Genomic DNA, 21,851 nt, shown 5'->3' with positions numbered 1-21,851 from the left:
TTCTTGAAAAAATGTTTCAAATGCAACTTTTTATAAAATCTGATATCACGTTGTTGTTGAAATAATAACATTTTTGAATTGTGATATCATAAGGTGTAACATTGTTGATGATGAATGGTTTTTTATTACAAGAAATGAGTGATGGTCATTTATTGTTGTTCCGTTTTTATAGATATGTTTCTTATTTCAATGCAATACATAATGATTTATCACGTTGTAAGCACTAAAAGAAAATACTATTAAGACTTATTTTTTCAGATGGGGACGCGGTCCAAATACTTAGTTTTATTAGCAACAAAAGAAAATAATGACGGAGAACAAAGCAATTCCATTTCTCAAATGGAAATACATGAAAATGAAAGCGACAACAATAATATCGAGCAAGGCGATTCAACTTTTCCAATGGAAACTAACTATGAAAGCAACCGAAATGAGGAGGTGACTGGTTGCAGCGCTGCAGCAGTTGCCGAATGTAAGTAACATTATTAGTTAATTTTATTGTATGTAATGTTATTCGACGCCCGTCTTTTCGTGTGTTTCGTGTGAGGCTTATAGATGGTAAAGTGAAGCGTGGAAAACATTATGGTAGTTATCATAATATTTATCATTTTGATATTGTTTTAGACAAAGAAGACTCAATGGTCACTAATCGTCGCCGTTGTGAATCAACTAGTAGTAGCACCAGTAGTTCCTCAAGTAGCAGTAGTTCATCAAGCAGTGGTCCGTCTTTCTACGAAGGTATAAATTTAATAAAACTCATATTATTGTGGGTACTCGATAACTGTATCTTACATTTATTTACTGACTTATAGATAATTGAAAGTTTAATAGATTTTTTTTGGTTTTTTTTTAGATAGTGATGATTCCGTAAAAGACCCCAACTATGAAATTATGAAACCAGCACGTGTGAGCTCTTCAGAATCTGACGACAACAATGACGTCTATACCAACATCGACTTTCGAAAGGATCAAGACGTTTTTCATTCTAGTGCAGCTACTGTAAGCACAGTACTCAATGCTATAGACCTGAATGTGACCCCAACAGATGAGCATGAAATTGTATTTCATACCGTAAATCAACAGGACCTGCTAATATCAGAAAATGAACCACCTGCCGTCGAAAATGTTAGCACCACGCAAGTAGAGTCAAATGAACCAGATAATACCCCTACTAAAAAAGGTAAAAAAAGGCCCAAAAGAGAATTATTATGGAAAAAAAATGTTGCGAAGCGACTAAGAAACTGTGGAAAATCATACAAATCAACAAAAACTAATAAAATTATACCGGAACGTAAACTAAAACCATCTTGCAAAGAAACATGTACATTTAAATGTGGATCTAATATCACTGAGGAGCAAAGACAACAACTTTTAAAAGAATACTGGGATTTAGGCGAGATTGAAAAGCAATGGTCTTTCATCGCAAACAATATCGAAGTAGTCGTCCCTAAACATCGATACGTTAAAGTTAATCCGGACGGAACCATAGCATTAAATCGTGATAATAATAATGCTTTCTTTTTGACTGTTTCTGGAGTGAAGATTAGAGTATGTAAACTGTTTTTTAAGAACACTTTGGGGATTAATAATCGCCCTATAGAGACGGCTTTAAAGAAAAAAAATAAAGATACTAACATTTCATTAATGAAAGATAATCGTGGGTGTCATCAAAATCACAACAAAGTGGATGAAAATATAAAAGATGGTGTAAGAGTGTTTATTGAGTCAATACCAAAAATTGAATCGCACTACATTCGTGCTAACTCGAAAAGACATTACATCGATGGTAGCAAAGCTATTACAGATCTCCATAGGGACTATGTTGAACAATGTAAATCCCAAAATACCCGTTTTGCAACATACTTGATGTTCTATCGCATATTTACACAAGAATTTAACATTTCATTCTTTATTCCAAAAAAAGACTTGTGCGATATATGCGAAGTAAATAAAAATAGTACAGCTGAAGAGAAGGAGTTAGGAAAAGAAATCTATGAGATGCATCTAAGAGAAAAGCAATTGTCACGAATTGAGAAGGCAAACGACAAGAATAACAAAAATATTTTAGTTGCTGTTTACGATCTTCAAGCAGTCTTTCAATGCCCTAAGGGTGAAATTTCAGTTTTTTACTATAAGTCAAAACTGAATGTACTTAACTTGACAATTTATAATATTCAGACTAACAATGCTGAATGTTTCGTATGGGATGAATCAAACGCTAACAGAGGCGTAAACGAAATCGGCACTTGTGTATTCAAATATCTGATGAAAGTTTCAGAAACGGCCAAAGATCTGGATGTTGTCTTCTACTCAGATAACTGTGCTGGCCAGCAAAAAAACAAGTTTATGATAGCGATGTACCTATATGCTGTACAGACTTTGCCAAATCTCAAGTCAGTGACACATAAATATTTAATCAAGGGTCACACACAGAATGAAGGCGATTCAGCCCATTCTCAAATAGAAAGAGAAGTAAAACGTCAGTTAAGATCAGGTCCTATGTATACCCCTGACGCATTTATTGGTGCCATAAAAGCTGCCAGAAAAAAAGGGGAGCCTTTCCATGTGAATGAATTGAGTTTCTGTGATATAAATGACTGGAAAAATGTATGCAACCTGATGAACTATGCGCTGGTAAAAGATGAAGATAATAACGCAGTGAAGTTTTCAGGAATAAAGGTAATACAAGTTAAAAAAGAGGACCCTAATGCCATATTTTTTAAAGATTCGTATGCCGACGTACAGTTCAAGAAGGCCATCGTTTTGAAGAAGAATAAGAAGATAAGTAACAATACCAATATTGAATTGAAAAAAGCTTATACTCGGAAACCTGGATTAGCCGAAAAAAAGAAAAAGGATATCATAGATTTGGTTAATAAAAACCTCATCCCAAGATATTATAAGCCATTCTTTGAAGCCTTGTAAGTTTTAATAATACTGTTTTGGAAATGAATGGCATTTCAGCACAAAATATGAGTGATATGGTTTTATCTATTTAAAGTTTTAATAGGCGATTTTTATGTTTTTTGTTATTATAATGTTTAAGATTTTGCTCATAGAGGAGATTTATGTTTTGATAATTATTATTTTTTGTTTAGAATTTTGCTTACTTTATAAACATACGTTTATAAAGTAAACACTTAATTGTGCAAATTTACTGATTACTTAGTTTATGACCGAGACTGAAAACTTAGATTACTAGTTTTTTGAGATTATATAATTAAGATGATTACAATGTAAGAAGAAATAAGCATAAAGTGAGAAGAATATTGATTACATTCAATAAAGGCTGACTAACTGTTGATTAGTAATAGTTTTGTCCAAAGAAACCACTGTTTAGCTACAACTATTTCATCTGTTTAATAAATGTTTCTAATTTCAACAATGTGTTTTTATATTATAATTTAGCATAAAATAAAAATAATAGCATCAACAACGTGACAGATTAATTTGCTACATCGTTCTTCTTATACTTTTTCAGAAAAAATGTGACATATTTTTTCCTTTTTTTTTTAATGCTTTTTTTGTCCTAAAATCTTTTAAATTAGGGTATTTTTTTTGCATTATGCAATAGTTAATAAGATAATTCATATAATTTGTTATAGATGTAACCCATAAAAACGTTCATTTACCTAATATACCTTTTTGAAAGTTTAAAAATGCTCTCCTGTAAAATCGCCTTTTTCGAAATAACACGGTTTCGTCGCAAAGAGGCGATTTTACCAATAATTTTGTTTTAATATGTTTATTTTACGTATACATTTCTCAAAAGAATATTTTTGTTAGTTTAAAATAATATTCTTAGGTCTTATAATTATTATATACTTATAATTATTCCATCCGTTACGTCAGTAAGGGACCTAGGTGTGATCCTCGACGACAAACTTAGTTACCGCATGCACATTGAATTAATATCTCAAAAAGCCTACAAAAATTTAGGATTTGTTTTGAGGCAAGCGGAACCCTTTGATGATTCGGCATGTTTGAAAGTTTTGTACTACGCGTATGTACGTAGTATTCTTGAGTTTGCCAGCGTTATTTGGCGTCCAAGTTATAAATGTCATATAACTAAATTGGAAAAGCTTCAAAAGGTATTTGTAAATAGAATGAAATATAAAAATAAACAACATGATTTAACCTATTCACAAGCTTGCTCTCACTATAAAATCAATACCTTGGAGGATCGTAGAGATGTAATCGACCTTATGTTATTGTATGATATTGTCAATAATAACTTTGATTTTCCTGTTGCTTTAGAATACTTACAATATCGTGCGCCATCACAACGTACTCGTCATACGCCTCTCTTTAATGTCCCAGCAACCTCTACTAACTACTAATTACCTCAAACATTCACCCTTTCTGAGAATTCCGAATAATTATAATAATAAATTCTCCTTGGCAGATCCCTTTCAATTATCTCGCTCTAAGTTTAAAAAATTAATACTACAGCTTATTGACCAAAATTTGTAAAGAAATTCACAAACAACACACACACACACACACACACACTCACACACACTTACAATCACACTTGTACTCACTCATGTTTATTGTTACCTTTTTATTTAACTATAATTATATATAATATATAATATAGGGTTTGTAATTGTTAATATCGTTCTCTATCTTTATACTTTGCTCACTCACAGTATTATGTATTGTTATTGGTGTACCTTTTAATTGGCGTATTGAATTGTTAATGTAATACCTAGTGTAAGTTTAGCTGTAAGGTACCTTTACATAAATAAATAAATAAATAAATAAATTATAAGTCTCAAACTTATAATTATAAGACCTAAGAATATTATTTTCTTACATATGTTTATAATTTAATTTTTGTTAATTTTTTTGTGATTATTTTGGCAACGATACCAAAGCTAAGACACCAATAATGTGTCTCTTCGAAGACTGTGTAATCATAATTTTATATAATTAGGTGTAAGTACAAAGTGTAAGATTTTTACGGCCTTTCTTCAAAAAAGTTCTCTTCTTTCGAACTTCTATCTGTCTATCTGTCTGTCGAACTTTATTGTCTACACAAGATGTCAACACAAAGTTGCGTTTGATGACAGTTTCTGAATCATTATGAAATGCAGCTATGTAATTACACTTTTTGTAGACAATCTTTCTAGAGATGTCATATTTTTGTAGTAAAACTATTGTTTTATAATTATTAATGAGGTACTAAACCATTTAAAAGTTGGTACAGACGCCTATATCTGTCAATTTCATTAATAGATTTTAACCTCCTAAACAGATTCGGGTAGGTTGACATGCTGGCGTCAGTGCACAAATAACATAAGTATGTATATTTAACATTTCGAAATCAGTTTGACTAAATAGTACCTAAATACCATAATTTGTAGAAGAAGAATAAATATTGTGATTGACTCAAGTTGTTTTATTTTAATACATAGTATACATATATGTGATATTGTATATGGACATGTATTATATATGGTAGATATATATTATTATTTTTTGTTTTCTTGCTATTAATTATTCTTTTTCTGTTCTCGTCCCGCCAATTAGTGATCATTTTGCTTGTTTACCTTTTACCGTGGTTGCCTGGAAGAGATCACTATTAAGGGTGCGTATAAAGCAAAATTACCAATCTTCTATTAGATGATACGTGTAATATTCAAGACCAAATCTAAAAAATAAAATATATATCAAACTAGATGATATGTTCAACGATTCTGTTTAATCAAAAACATGAAATATTAAAATTTACTCGATAAAAAAAAATCACCAAGTTAGCTCTAATTTTCACACTTTTACGTTTTCTACTTGACATGGTAATACTTATTATGATTTTTTTTTCATAAACAATTATATTAAAACATTTGCAAGATATTTGTCAGAGCATTTTGTGTAATTACTTTTAGTTTTGGTTTTATCTGCGATAAACCACTTTTATCGTGACAAAACCAAACGTTTATCTCGAGAAAAAAAGAGCGCCAATAGAAAATATATGTTCTATGATGAAATGATGTTCCTAAAAAAAAATGTTGAGCATCGCAAGACCGATTCTAACATGACTGAACATGTTCATGATTCTAGCCTCAGTAATGAAAATTTTGATAGTGCAGTACCGAATCAATCAAGCTCGGGATACACTGAACGGAGTGAGACGCAAAGGGCTAAAAAAAAAGAAAAAATGAACTAAGTGAAGTTGACATTAGGTTTATGAAGTTTATGGATTCAGCAGAACGAGATGAGAAAAAGAAAAGCCGTAGTATGAACTTTTTTATGGGAATCGCTGATACAGTTGACAAGTTCAGTGATGAAAATATGATAGACTTTCAGTTTCAAGTAATTTCAATAATTAAAAATTGTCAACAAAGACATTGTACTCAGTATATACCTACATCAAGAAACCAATGGGATCAAGGCCATCAAGGATATTTAAGTGGTACAGCATCCTCAAATGCGCAATCGTCAACATATGGATATTCTACAGCTGCTAGATCGGGCTATGGAATAAGTCGTCCACAGACGTCTTCTCATGATTTTGGACACGGTTCTGGTTTAGAGCCAATCCACTACCGACCCGAATCACAATTATCTGTACATAGTGTAAATGCGGAAAGTATCTCGGCAGATTCTCAAGTTTCTATTGAAGACGAATTCGATTTTAGTACCGCACTTGAGTAGCATTTTCAGCGTAGTGTATTTTTTGATTTACTTGTTCTTAAATTAATAATTATTAAAATTCAATTACATGTAATAATTTTGTTTGTGTGCAATAAACAATTTTAAACTAAAATATGTCATTTAATTTTGTACCTACTTACCTCAGAGTTACAGCCAATCTTTCTGCGGGCGATATACTCTCTCGCATAAAAGTATCTTGATGTTTTAGTTCCTGGGATAATTTTGGAGCAAGTTGTCGAATGTAGTTTTCTGCATTCTAAAATAATTGTAAAACTTGTCTTCATCTTCTCTCAATTGATTCTTGACAAGTGTATGAAACGCGCCATATTCCTCCCTTTTTTCTAAAATCGGATGTATCCAAAACCTTACTTCCCTTTTTTTTTCTATTTTCTTTTTCCTATATATGTAATAAGCAACTATAATCTTTTTTTCGTAATAAAATTTATGACGCAGCACGTCCTACACAGCCCGAGTAAAAAGCGCTACTAGCCAGTACTTACCAATGTCTCGCGCGGTGATTTTGCCGTATCATGTACAAGCTAGCACGTTTTTTCAACCGTACGGCTTACACACCGTACGTTTGAACAACCGTGTAATGGAAAAGAGGCCTAAGGCTTCTGTACAACTATTAAAGAGTTAAATAAATAAATAAATATACACAGCTAACTCATTTTGCGCAATACATTTTTATTTGAAACAAGCTGTCCAGCGCGGCTACACCCACGTAATTTTGCTTGCAAATTTCTTATACTTATCTTTCATAAAAACCTTTTCTTGACAAGAACAAACGCAAAAACAATAATTGCGAAATCGGTTCAGCCTTTCTCGAGTTTTGATTTTAGCAACACATTAAGCAATGCATTTTTATTTACATAGATAGATCGTACTTGCCCTTAAATATTCCAAATATAGCTTCACTTTCATTTACAATACCTTTGATATATTAACATTACATTCCAAATAACCCCAAAGAAGCCATAGATCTCTTATAGTCCCTTTCACCTAGGATGATTCCTGTGACACTTCATCGTGTTCCGAATTACGTATTTTATGTTTAAAACGCCAAAATAATTTTAGTGCATAATATTTTTATTTTAAGGCGGCATTATTACCAAAAATATAAAAATGAAATATCTTAGTGCAGGTCCACACTGCGAGCCTAGCGCGGTTGCGACGGCGGGCGCGAAATATCAAACGTATGAAACGCGCCTTTCCGTCCACATTGAAATGACTAAGGCGGAAGCCTAGTGCGACGGTAATGAGCGAGCCAGCGCGCGTAGTTTTCAAACTCTCCTATCCGCGCGTTCTGGCCACACTACGGGCCTAGTCAGCAAGCGACCCAATGCGCGGACGGCGGGGGTATCAAACCAGTTCGGTCTTGTCGCTCGACTTCTTATATTATATCCTTTATTGTTTTTCGTAAAATAGCGGTAAATACTTAATTGTTGAAGTGAAACTTCTTTATTTATAAGTGCGATTCAATCTAAAACACTTATATACACCACAATAATTTTGTAGGGTATAATCTCAATTCTTCATATAAGATTCACCCGTTATTCCTCTGTTTTATTTATTTCGTGTACAACTTCTATAATGATCTCATCTCAAAATCGGACTGTCCAGTTAAAATAGCAAATCGTCCAAAGTTTGCAACACCCGAAAAACGTCGAACCGCTACTTGAGCTCGCGCGTCGGTGTGGCCACCGCGAGCGCCCGCTCGTCGCGCCCGCCTAGGCCGCCGCCACCGCGCATTCAGTGTGGACGCACACTTAAGCTTATAAATACAAAACAGTATTGTTTAGTTTAATATAATGAAAAATAAAATAAAATAACACAAAATACGCAATTCGTGTACATGAAATGGATCGTTGAAAAATCATAGAGTTGGAAAATATATAATCGGCGCCCATCTTGTGATCGTTTGTCAATCGAGTAAATCGTCACAGTACGAGTGCGAGCCTTGTATACAAGTTGTATTTTTATATTGATACTTTACGTGGTATTCTGTTATTGTTACTAATTGTTATTGTTGACTTTTTGTTGCTGTTGTTTGCTAAGTTTCCTTAGTTAATTGTTGGCGAAATGCCGAAAAAACTAATTTTGGTACTTTATTCAAATCGATTTCATTTCCATATAAAATATTATCGATTATCGGAAACAATTGATATGATTTCAGTAAAGACATCTCTACACGTGTCAAAAATCAATGTGTCACAGAAATCATCTTAGGTGGAAAGGACTATAGTGAATAAATATTCCGTTGGTATTTTTGGCTTGTCTGTGGCATATAGAGAGCTAAATTATGTGAAATGAAGGCCACATTTAACCCTACTTTTCCAAATATAGCTTACTGACTTTAATTTGACACAACTAAAAGAAAAAGAAAAACCGCGGACGTTTTGGAAATACCAGTAGAAGAATTGAAGAAAAAAAGGATTCACTTTTTGCGACATACAGGGGCTACTACAGAAAAATAGAAGCTTCCTTAAAAAGTGGTGCCGGCGCAGATGATGTTTATCGTACAATTTGGTTCGCCTTTGATTTCATGAACAGATTTTTAAGGTCCGTGTATATTAATAAAAATAAAAATATTTCGGCACCTGTAATGAATCTATCGATAACTTAAAGCAGTAAATGTGTTAATTAAAACATTTAAAGTTATACGTCGTACACGAATTAGCAAAGACACATAGCTAGAAACAATACAACGTTTCAATTTGGAAATGTTAAGGCACTCTTAGGCGAAAGTCACGTCTGATCGCTGGAAGAAATGTGTGGAGCACGTTCAAAAAGACGAAGAGAATTTTTTTTAACTTGATTTTATTGTAGATGACGTGACAGATAAATTTATTATAAGTGTTACAGACTCTGATTCCTCTACAGACTCAGAAGAATCGACGTCTAACTAAATAAACAAGAATTTCCTCAAAAAAACTTGTATTCTTATTTCCATAAACAAAACATATCATCACGCTTGTATTCCCTAAGGGGCAGGTTTAACACTCACATTTCGACTGATTTGTCTCAAATCCCTATGTAACAGGGGACAAGTGTGTTGCCATACACAGTATCCGAAAATTATTATTATTCGCGTTATTTAATTTAAATCTACATTATATTTTTTTTTTTTTTTTATGGTAGAAGAAGGCAAACGAGCCGACGCCTTGCCTGATGGTAAGCTAAGTGCGCCGCCCATAGACTATCGTAACTGGGTTACGGGTGTTGCCTACTGGTAGAGGGAGAGGGAATTTTTAAAAATAGATTATCCTTTTTGGTATTATTACAATTTGCCGGATATTTTTAAAACTATATTGCATTGCATTGCTGAAATGAGACGAACTCACCAACGAAAAAAAAGAAGCAAAGGTAAAATATATACATATTCATTATATCAGTACAAGCTAGTACCTACATATATCTATACATAAATACATACATAAACTCATGACCGTAATCCCTTTCAGGGTGGTCAGAAACATTGCTAGAACTACCTACCAACTTAAGTATGTAGTTGTAGCAATGTTCATTGTTCATGTTTCATTTAGCTCATATAAGCTTCAGGATGGAATGACGTGTCAAGTGGTGATAGGTGGCAGGCCTTTCGCCCACAAAAAACACTGCATATGAAATCATTATTCCCTTAGTCGGCTCTTAGGACATGCAGGGGACGAAATGCAACTGATGCGTTCTTTTAATGTTGTCCCCCACCAGCACAGGGCATCTATATCTATATATTTATGTTTAATTAATAATAATTAAATTTTATCGAATTGCCAAAAAATAGATCCAGCAGAAGAAGTAAAGTAGTTTCCAAAATAATTTCGTTTTTCAATACAATTAATAATTATTGTAGGTCGCGCAGACGTAGGATTCATGTTTTCTAAAACACTCGAATATAATTTTTGTTTAAATATAAATTCCGTCATATTTCTATACGAAGTTGTGTAGTATACAACATGTTTTTACTATTTTGTCACAAAACTCAATTTTTACATCTAAAAATCGATGAAAGACACGCCATTTGTTTGTTAAAATTCCAAATGTGCATTCAACCATTCTTCTTGCTCTTGTCAGTCTGTAATTAAATACTCTCTGTTTAATTGATAAATTTCGTCTGGAATATAGCCGCTTGACATGGTTTGAGCAAGTGCTTCGTCTCCAACGAATACAAATGGCATTTCTTGCCCATTTGTATCATTCGGTAAACATCTTGCCTGAGGAATATTTAAATTATTATTTTCCAGTTTTTTTTTTTTTGCAAAATTAGTTTGCTTAAATATTGTAGAATCGCCATAACTGCCGACATCTATCATAATTTTATAATCCGAATCAACCACAGCCATCAAAACAATAGAATTATACTGTTTATAATAATTATAAAATTCTGAGTAACTATTCTAATACGCTTTCCATACACTGCTCCTAAGCAATTCGGGAAGTTTGTTCTCATATTAAAACCCTCTGAAATATTTAACCAATCGTTTTCATTCGGTTCGGACATATAAACTGGATGCAAACATGACCACATGGTCGATCTTACCTGCTCGAATGCTTGGTTGCTTTTTAAGAAGCATAAACTGGCGGCTCAAGTCCCACTGAAAAAAATACCACAACTGCGTGCGTTAAAATTAGGATTAGGAGAAGTTTTACGGAACTGTCGGGTGACGATGATCTGGAAAGAGTTGGAAATAAAAGGGGAAGGCCACCAACAGTAGAAAACCCCTCAGCAAAATCAAGAAAAAGAGAAGCGAACCACATGCCTGAAATAACTGATCATCAACGCAAATGCAGAAATTGCCACAAGATGAAAACAACCGTAAGATGCGTATATTGCGATATCAATCTGTGCCTGAGGAAGGATCGCAACTGTTTTTAGGAATTTCACTCCTAAATTTATTTTGAGATAGTGTTTCTTTGCTGTTGATTATTGTTAACCTAGATAAGATTACCAATGTGTACTTAGTACCTATTTTGCTATCGTTATGGCATTTGATATTGAGACTGATTGAAGCAAAGTGAGCTGAGGAAGTGTTAATCACATATAATTTTCTAATACTGTTTAAAACCTGCGATTCCTTTATTTCTTTGATAATTCAGGCTTTTTATGAAAAATCTGTGTTTTATCGGGCAAATTTAAGTGTAGATTTGAAGGTGAATTGTGCGTGATGGCGAAGACACAGGTTAGTTTATTTCATTATATGACATGAAAACGATTGGCACAGTGTTTTATTGTTAGTGGAATTGATGTGAGTATTTTAAAACTGAACTTATAATCATGGGCAAAGTTATCCAGTAACCTTCAGACCTAAGATTGACAACATTGCCTGCCATCAAAAAAAACCTAGGGTTGGCACTACACTTTTACTATAGTTGAGCCAATTTAATAGGCAACATTTGACGTCTATCAATTTTATCTTCATAGGGTGGTAACCTGCTTAAAAACATCGATTAAAGCGAATTAATCGATACGGACTTTAAACATTTGTCAATCGAACTTGAAACACATGTCAATAATTTATGATGATTTTTATTCCCAAGTAATCAATGCATTCTATTCTAGATGTCAGATTTCGATTTTTAGAGTAACGTCTCTGGTATTTAAAAAGAAAAAGGTTTATTGACACAATTGTAGCGACGTCAGTTCTTTAAATAAGTAAATGTTTATTATGTTTAGAATGGTTTATCAGTAAAATCAAATCCTAAAATTAGTTGCATCGGTCATTATTATTATAAATATGTAATCGTAATTGAAAAAAGTTAAGCAAATGTGCAGTTCTAACAAAACGAAATATCATGTTATTCTATGTCGTCGTTACTAGGTTACGTTGTTGAATTTTGCTGAACTGTCAAATGTTGCCTATTAAAATGGCTCTACTATAAGTCAAAAACGAAGTTATAAGTTACTGTGTACCTCTTCCATAATATCGTATAATTTAACTTATTTCTAATAATGTCGGTATTTATAAGATATTAAATTAATAAACATAAATCTCGAAATCGACTCAGAAAGTCAAGACGTCAAATTGGATCCAGGATGTATAAAAACTATTCTGAAGAATGTTAAAACTTGCTTGCGAATCAGTAGAATCGGGCCAAATTTCTTCACGAGATGCTCAAAAATAATTCGGTATCCCAAGACGCACAATAGTAAACAAAATAATAAACAAACACACGAAGTCAGTTGGACATCCTACAGTTTTATCAGCTGCAGAAGAGTCCCAATTCGTAAAAGTACTGAAAGCTTCTAACTAAAGTGGATCTAAAGTTATTAGTCAGACACAGGTTGCAGGAGCAAATCCTATTGACTATTTTACACATACACACAGACATAAAACAATCTCAAAATCTCATACTCATATATACATTGCATGCCTGATAATATTTGAATATGTAAGTACCTAGTTTCTAATTCCGGCTTTTGTTTCTTTATGTTTTTGTACTTTTTAATATTTAATAATGTATTCATTTTTTGTATAGTACTATACTGGCAATGTCCTGTGTGGTAGGCGTCTGTCGCCTCTAGCACAGGTTTATACCTAGTTGAGGCGATCGTCGAGTTTAAATTTAAGTCAATATATATGTACTAAATAAACGATTTTTATTATTATTTATTTTAATTTATTTTTCTCTGAAGATTTTTTGTCTACGATTTGTACTGAGACAAATGCACAGAGGTTGATGAGTAAACATAATCAGGAAGTTCCAGGCGGACGTAGCAAAGATTTTGCCAGAATTACCGGATGGAAACCGGTCTCTGTTTGTGAGCTCAGAATATTCCTTGGCTTGCTATTCCACATGGGTAGTATCGTCAACCGAGGCAAGTGTGACAGTGGGGCTAGTGTAACAAATTCAAATTACGCGCCCTAAACACGTTTATTTGTTTTAACGCCGTCTAACGTACGTTAGAAGAACTTTTTCATCATTAATTTTTGTATTGACACACAGCAAATACTCAACTGTTTTACCGACATACGCCATTTTGAAAAACAAAGCGAATTATGATTGAAGTCCGTGATATTTGGGACGTCGCGTTTAGTGATTTTTGTTGTTTTGGAGTGTTGTTTTAAGGAAATAAAGGTAAGTGACAAAGTATTACGATTTGTATTTGAAGTTTTATATATTTCTGTGCCCAAATTTCTGATATTCTTTGACATATGTGCATTGTCACACTTACCTCACCCGCTAACCTAACATGGGAAAGTGTGACACAGTCACACTTACCCCAGGCCTTTTGTATGAGGATACCATGATAGTGATGGGACAGCATATATTTTATACAACGATTTTTTTTAAAGTAAAATTGAAGCATTTGTTTTGTTTTAGATGGTACGATACTATAAAAGAAAAACTACTGATAAATACTCTCAAGAAACTCTACGCGAAGCAGTCAAAGCAGTACGGGAGCAGCATATGACAGCTTTGAAAGCATCCAGAGTTTACAATGTTCCTAGAGCAACTATAATTTCACACGTAAATGGTGTTCGTGGTGTAAAATCGAAATCTCATGGGAGACCAACAGTTTTTTCAGAGGAGTTTGAGAAGATATATGGCTTCAATTGTAATAGTTACTTTTTTTAATTAAATATAATTTTTAACTAATAAGTACATATTTACGTTTTATTATGCTTAAACCTTACCGGGGGAAGTGTAACATACTGTCACATCACTAGTCCTCGAAAAATCTGTCACACTTACCCCTTCTAGAATATAAATCTGTTGCAAGCAAGAATAGACTATCGTGTTATTGGATTAGATCATAAATTAAGTTGACATATTTAATATCTCATTATTTCAGTAAGAGACCAGCAACAATAACCAGAGGAACAAATAAAAATTGCTATCTGTTACACTTGCCCCATTCCTGGGGTAAGTGTGTCAATCTCCAACCTTCCTTTCTTTTTGCTTACGTATGTCACACAAAACTTCTAGGAACATTACAAATCATTGTTAAAACATTGAACAAATGAATAATTAATGTATTAAAATTAAAATATCGGCATAGGACTATTACGGTAACGAAATATTTAAAAAAAAAATTTGTACCATTTAAATTTATGTCTCACTTGCCTCGGCTGACCTTATATTTCTCAGTCGTTTATTGGATAGGCTGTTTTCTATTCCAATTTTTTGACAACAAATGAGCAGGAACAGGTTTCTCCTCATAATGAGATTTACATGATTACATCAGCCCCCCTAGACAAGTGGCTTTCTATTAGCGTAAAGTTTATTACAATAGATAAACGAATGTATGAGATTGACATAAGCTGGAGATACGTCACGTGACCGAGCGTAACGAAACTAAAATTGGTAAACAAGTGGCATTGTTTTTGTATTCCATTAAACGGAACGTAAAGTCATACGACAGGCGCCATACAAATGTTTAGCCAAGTGGCACTTTTGACAGGAGAAACGCGTTGTGGGCGTTCGCTAACTAGCGTACTCTAACATCTTGTAGAAATCGAAACAAAATGGCTGATTTTATAATCAGCTGTTGAAGTTCCGTGTTGTGTGATGAACCGAGTGTGGGGGTTAGACCCATTTCCAGCAACCAAGACGAGAGCTAATGAGTGGCAGAATAATGCTTAATAATTTAGTTATTAGATTATTTTTATAGGTTATTTTTGTTTATCTCTATGGTAATGGCGTGTAGTATGTAGCGTGAACTAGTGGTTCCCTGGTCCGACTAACTGGAACAGCACCTGGCACTGGCAGCACTGCACACTCCCGATTCACTGGAGCATTATTTTATTGACAAATAAGTTTGGTAATTAACCATTGTTTAATGTTTTAAAACAAAAGTATGTAATTTTGGTTATAAAGACTGAGGTAGTCATTTAGTTAATTGTTGAATTAAGTATATTATTATAAAAGCTAGAAGAGTGAATTACTTACTAAATAAAGACTAATTAAAATTAAGTACATAAGTGCAGTATTACTTTTAAACCTACAGTGAGTACATCTGAAATTACCCATCAAATCCGCGGAGGCCATTAAATATATAACTTTTATTCAACAAATAGTTTCGAATCCACCACCTTTTCTTCTTTTTTTTTCGATTAATGCTCTTTTGAATTATTATGTAAGCAGCAGAGAGCATCACTACCTCCTCGGGCGACATCCTGTGAACAACTGACAAGTGTGGACGGCAAAGTTTCAGAAACATGTGTTTTGTAAACTTGTTTAACGCTAGTCATAAACAGTTTATCAACAAATGTTTACTAATTAATACGTGGCTTAATACGTCCCGGAGTTCTATTTTTTATGCCATTTTACAAAGTAAGCCAGGATCACCTTGAAATGCTGTTTGGTAATATAAGGTCACATGGTGGAGCCAATAATAACCCACGGCCCGCCAGTTTAAAGCTGCATACAAAAAACTTTTAGTTCATATTGAGTTAAAGGCTCGCGATAGTGGAAATTGTACTACGCTTGAACACATTTCAATTCTTTATTGTGCATCATCTCATGTAGCACGGATTAATAGATCCATATGAAGGATTGCGGATGAAGATGATGATGAGGAACTACGAAAAATAAATGATGAATAACGAAGAGGATAGGGTAAACTTGCATAAATTCGTACCTGCGCCTAAATCGTACCTCGTCCATATCTCGGCTTGGGTAATAGTTACCAGCGCATGGCATAAAATGTCAATAATAGTCGGCCATATTGCCAAGTGACAAATAAACACCTGTTACGTTGCTCCCGACTAAAATATTGAACAGGTAAGTTTTTGAGTAATTTTTTCGCATACTTCACAAGAACTGTCTTCCAAGTATACCGTTCATAAGTTGTTTAACTGTTTATTATATATTTATGCGTATATTTGGGAATATATTTCACATAGTAAAGCCGGCTTGTTCGTTGACAGTTTTTTTTGCGGCAAAGGAGACGATTTTTATTGTTTGGAGAATAGGCCCACCTCAATTTCTTAGCGTATATTAATGAAATGTGTGTTAATTTGTTCCTTGAAGTCCCCAGATTACAGTGGTGACATTACTTTTACATGTTTTAACCGGAATCTTTAGAAATACGTGTACAAACATTCACCTCATTACTACATAAAAACTAACTGATAATGAGCGATTTGTCTTGTGTGACCCATCCGAATCATTGGGTACAATATATTTAAATAAATTAATAAATAAATATTAGAAAACATCATATACATTGTCACTATTTAAAGCTCGGAAATCAGACACAACGAAGGTACCACAAACACAGACACCCGATTTGGTTATAAATAGTATAGAAAATAGATATAAGTGGGTGTACCTCAAGTTTCTGGACCTTGATGCGATTTTAGCGATTGGGAAAACTGATTCAACAAGAAATTATTAGTTAAGTAGGTATGTAGGTATTTAGGTACGTGATATTTTATGACTAGGGGTAGGTACATAATATTAGGATAGGTATCCATTTGCACAGCTATTTTATTATTCATGTTCAATTGTAATATTAAACGCTCTTAAGTTGTAGCAATATCATTTTTAAATAGGTAAAAAAAACATTGTTTAGTGTTTACATTCATTGCAAACATTGACGCAGGGGGCTACGACAGGAGGAATCTGACATATTCCGTCAAAGCAGCCAATAGATATAACGTTTCGTTACACGGATTTTTTTAGCTGAGTAGAAACAAATTGTTTTATTTGATAAATGACAGGATTTAAAATTGCTATCAATCATATTCTTCCATATAAATAAGAATAAAAACAGTTTCTAAAGTGGTTTATTGAAGGGAATTTTTTTCGCTTTTTGGTTTTATTTTCATTCTATCGATGAAAACGTTTCGTTCCAGTTTTTTTTAATGTTGGCCATTGTTCTTGGTTTGTAGACAGCACTACAGCAGGGATAATATCAAAATAAGGCTTTTTAATTCGATTTCATGATTCCGGTTTCGTTTGTAAAACAACGAAGTTACAAAATTCATAATATAATTTTATATTTTTACACGTTTTTTTTTATGACTATACGTTACCGAGTCTTGGTGGGCCCACAAAAAATAGTCTCCTTTGAAATTCATTTGATACTTGTGGCTATTTCGTACTCGCAGCAACTTCTTAAAACGTACCGGTACGAACGAAAGAAAACACCTCAAAAATGAAACAAAAAAAAAGAAACAAGAACAAGATGAAAATAACAGTTGGTATTGCAAAATATGTCAAGAAGACGTAAAAGAAAACATGATTAAATGCAGTAATTGTGAAGTATGGGTACATGAGCTATGTGCAGGAACAACTAAAAAAACAAAATGTTATTACTGCGATGACTGTCAGGATTTGGCAAAGATCATCCGCTGTATTAATTAAAGTTAAAAGCACATTGTATAGACACAGAAATAGACAACTAGGAATCACAAAATCTCAGCACTCTAACTCTACAGAAATCGTGATTCCTGACCGTTTTAAAGACAATTTATTGTTTGATGAGATTGACGGTGAAAATAGAATGATTGTGTTTGGTTCAAAGAGTGCAATTGCACATTTAAATGACGTCCGTCACTACTTTGCGGACGGAACGTTCAAATGTTGTGCAAAGCCGTTTCTTCAACTATACGTTGTACACGGAGACATAGGAAGTACAGAAACTGTGACAAATATTGTACCATTTTTTTATGCAGTGTTGACAAACAAAGAAGAAACTACAAATGAAAGACTGTTTTACAAACTAAAATTTCATTTACCAGAGTGGACAGCCGATATTATTACCTTGGATTTCGAAAAAGCTCCAATAAATGCAATTAAAAAGACATTTCCAAACATAATTGTTAAGGGGTGTTTTGTTCACTTTGGCAGAGAGCTATTAAGAAAGGCAAAATCTCTTGGCTTATTACAACATGAAGAATCTCACTATCACGTCAAACTATGTATGGCTCTGGCACATTTACAAAAAGAAGACATAAACGATGGATGGCTATACGTTATGAGTCAAAGGTAAATTAATTTTGCAGTATTGAAATGAACGCGTTTAGTTCTGGATATTTCTTCTACCGCCATTTTCTACAGCCATTTTTATGCGTTAGAAACTAGGTAATATATGGTTTTTCGTATCATAATCTTCAACGAATTAATTCTGTTACAGTTTTGAAGAAAAAGTTATAACTGAATTCAATGATTACTTTGTGGATCAGTGGTTGGAAAATGAAGATATGATGAATATTTGGTGCTGCTACGCACAAAGACACCGCACTACAAACCTCATGGAATCTTGGAATTGGAGTTTCAATAGTGAAATTGGAAAAAGGCCATCAATTCTTTTATTTTTCGAAACGATATCAGGCAATATTAAACATTATGAAAATCTTCTGAAAAGGTACATATTTTTGTTTCTATGACCTGTATTTTTAGGCGACACATATGATAAAAATTATTACTTTAATTAATCATAACAATTTTTTACAGCTCTTATAATAATGGAGAAAGTATATCAAAACGAAGAAAAAAATCTATCCAAAATGATATACGAATTAACAATATTCTCGGCGATTACAAAAGTGGAAAAATATCATTGGAAAATTGTTTGAACGAATTATCAAGAATTGCTTGTATCACTTTATAATTTATTTATTGATATTATTTGTTTTTATATTTAAAAGTTGATTTTGCATGTATTTTTTATGTTATTGTACCAAATCTGTGATTATTATTTGTTTTTATATTTAAAAGTTGATTTTGCATGTATTTTTTATGTTATTGTACCAAATCTGTGATTATTATTGTTTTTATATTTTATAGTTGATTTAGTATGTATTTTTTTACGTTAACGTACCAAATCAGTGACTGTTTATTTTTATATTTTATAAGTAGTTGATTTCGTATGTATTTTTTTATGTTAATGTACATTAACATAAAAAGATAGTACCAAATCTGTGATTATTGTTTTTTTATATAAGTTGATTTCGCATCTAGATTGACTATTGTTATTAAAAAAATAAAACATGTCATCGAAATAGTCAAATCGAACTGTGATTTTTCTTAAATTTTATGAAAGTTATTTGTACACCCCACTTTTTATTTCTGTTTTTAAATATCAATATGTGTAAATGGCATACGTACACATAATCCGACTATTGTACCTGTGATTAAAAATATTTAACAAAATAAATGACAATGTTATCATTAGTTTCGTTTTTCTTTTTTTACTTGACTGTACCCATTTCATCTGAAAGTTTACCAAATGGGATATAACACAAAAAATTATTGAAATGTTTTCGAAATGGGACTAAATGTATGAAATGTATAATGTTTACCAAACGCAACTTTTTAGTAGGTACAGTTTGAGGTTTACGAAATGGGAAGTTTACCAAATGGGAAGTAGCCATTAATAAGAATTAATCTAGGTACATTAACATTAAGAAAAAGAGGAGAAGATTATTAAGATTTTGATTTCTAAGACTGTAAACCAATGATAGGATCTCAAAGTACGATTTAAGAATATACTAGTACGATTTAAGACGAATGGTCTTAAATCGTACTTTTTTTAAGTTTTTGAAAATTGTTTATTTCTCAGAAGTTTATAAGATTTATGTCATTTTTTGTTGAAATACTAATAGAACATTAGTGACATTATAATTACTTAATATAAATAACTGTGTATCATTGTTCATTTCCAAAATTTTTGAGGTTCTCCTTAAGTGGTACGAATTAGGCAAGTTTACCCTATTAACGCATTTGTCAATACCATTTCAGATTTTAGCAATCAAATCATAAGCCATATTGCAGGTCACAAAGTGCATATTTTAATTTAAAAAAATAGATTGCTATATATGCATTGAAGCGCTATTGTCCAATAGCATAAATGAAGAGAATAAATTTATAGTTGCTAAAGATAAGGGTGGTCTGTTATACCCGTCCAAAGATTTGGTACAGATCTGTAAAATATCAGAATCTGTTATCAAAACGGACGGACGGATACGGAAAGGTTGGAGGCGCTATAGAAAAAAAGAGCCGAATTTTCAATTATTTTTTTATTTGAAAATAAATCGAAGGTTTTATTGGAAAGATAAGCCTAAAATAAAAACTTTTTATTATGTGTATTTTTTCGCTAAGGTTGATAGTTTTCGAGATAATCGAGTTGTAATATACTCATTTACAAAGGGATCTGGACTTAGACGAAATTTTGAATTTTTTTTAATCAGTATAACATCTATTTTTTATGGTTTTATCGGCAAGAATAGCCTAAAATAAACCCTTTTTATTCTTTGTACCCTTTTTACCAATAATTGGACTGATTCTCCTGCGTCGAGACAAAGTGACGCAGGCGGCAAAAAACGTAGGGGTGTTTAAAAAATCGGCAATCCAGATGTATCACTTTTTGAGGGAGGCCCATGACCGAGATCTGATCGGTGGTCCTGAAGATGTTTTAGAGGTAGATTAATCCCACCTCTACACGAGGAAGTACCACCGTGGTCGGCTTCTGCAGCATCAAGTATGGACTTTCGGTTGCGTTAGTCGTCTGACTAGGAAAGTCCACGTCGAGTTGGTACCGGACAAGACCATGGAGACTCTGCAGCCAATAATAGAGGCAAATGTGCGTCCTGGAACACACATAATGTCCGATTATCACCGAAGTTATTCGGGTGTGGAGCGAAGGTTGGGCATGGGTGGCCACTACAGAGTAAACCACAGTGTCGAATTTGTCAACGGCACTGTGGATATACCAGTAAATTCAGCGCTTGGTCAGCAAGTACCTGAAATTCTTGACGACCCGACCATGGTGCGGGTAAAGGTGCATACAAATACAATAGAGCGCCAGTGGCTTGAAATAAAACGTCATTGCCGTACATGCCGCAGCGTACAGCGCTTAAAATGGTATATGGGCGAATATATGTACCGGCAAAATATATTAAAAAGCCTGCCAAGTGACGCCGCTCGCTTTCGCAGACTGTTGCGGGACATTCACCGGGTGTATCCGGGCGTAGGTAGTCGCGGGATTCGCAGTGAAAACTGCAGATGCAGTCCCAACTGCCCACGTCGCTGAAAACCACGTTGCCGAACAGCAACCGCGACCGACGGCTCCCTGTACCTACCCAAATCTACCCACCCCGACTCAGGGCAGAAAGATGTTATACTGACTAAAAAAAATTTCAAAATTTCGACTAAGTCCAGATCCCATTGTAAACTATATTAAAAGTCGAAATCTCGAAAAAAAAAAGTCGAAATCTCGTAAAAATCTCGAAAACTATCGA

General features: G+C 33.4%; 2 protein-coding genes and 1 pseudogene across 2 annotated transcripts; all 3 read left to right on the top strand.

The window, feature by feature from the left end:
* The first annotated feature begins 258 nt into the window (after positions 1–258).
* Positions 259–3,073, top strand: LOC149897306 (uncharacterized). Its single transcript, XM_090116632.1, has 3 exons — positions 259–472; positions 625–738; positions 854–3,073. The coding sequence occupies exons 1-3, from the start codon at positions 259–261 to the stop codon at positions 2,923–2,925; spliced, it is 2,400 nt and encodes a 799-aa protein (XP_089972758.1). The 3' UTR covers positions 2,926–3,073.
* Positions 3,074–5,093: 2,020 nt separating this feature from the next.
* LOC149897305 (uncharacterized) lies at positions 5,094–6,772 on the top strand (annotated as a pseudogene).
* An 11,528-nt stretch (positions 6,773–18,300) lies between these two features.
* On the top strand, positions 18,301–19,921 carry LOC149897304 (uncharacterized). The gene is made up of 3 exons (XM_090116814.1): positions 18,301–18,597; positions 18,746–18,976; positions 19,066–19,921. The coding sequence occupies exons 1-3, from the start codon at positions 18,533–18,535 to the stop codon at positions 19,220–19,222; spliced, it is 453 nt and encodes a 150-aa protein (XP_089972940.1). The 5' UTR covers positions 18,301–18,532; the 3' UTR covers positions 19,223–19,921.
* The last annotated feature ends 1,930 nt before the right edge of the window (positions 19,922–21,851 follow it).

Source organism: Colias eurytheme, chromosome 26, assembly GCF_061535395.1.
Source record: "Colias eurytheme isolate Ceu_HAF_F1 chromosome 26, ilColEury1 Martin Lab GWU primary, whole genome shotgun sequence".
Taxonomy (NCBI): Eukaryota; Metazoa; Arthropoda; class Insecta; order Lepidoptera; family Pieridae; genus Colias; species Colias eurytheme.
This window is presented reverse-complemented; position numbering and strand designations above follow the sequence as displayed.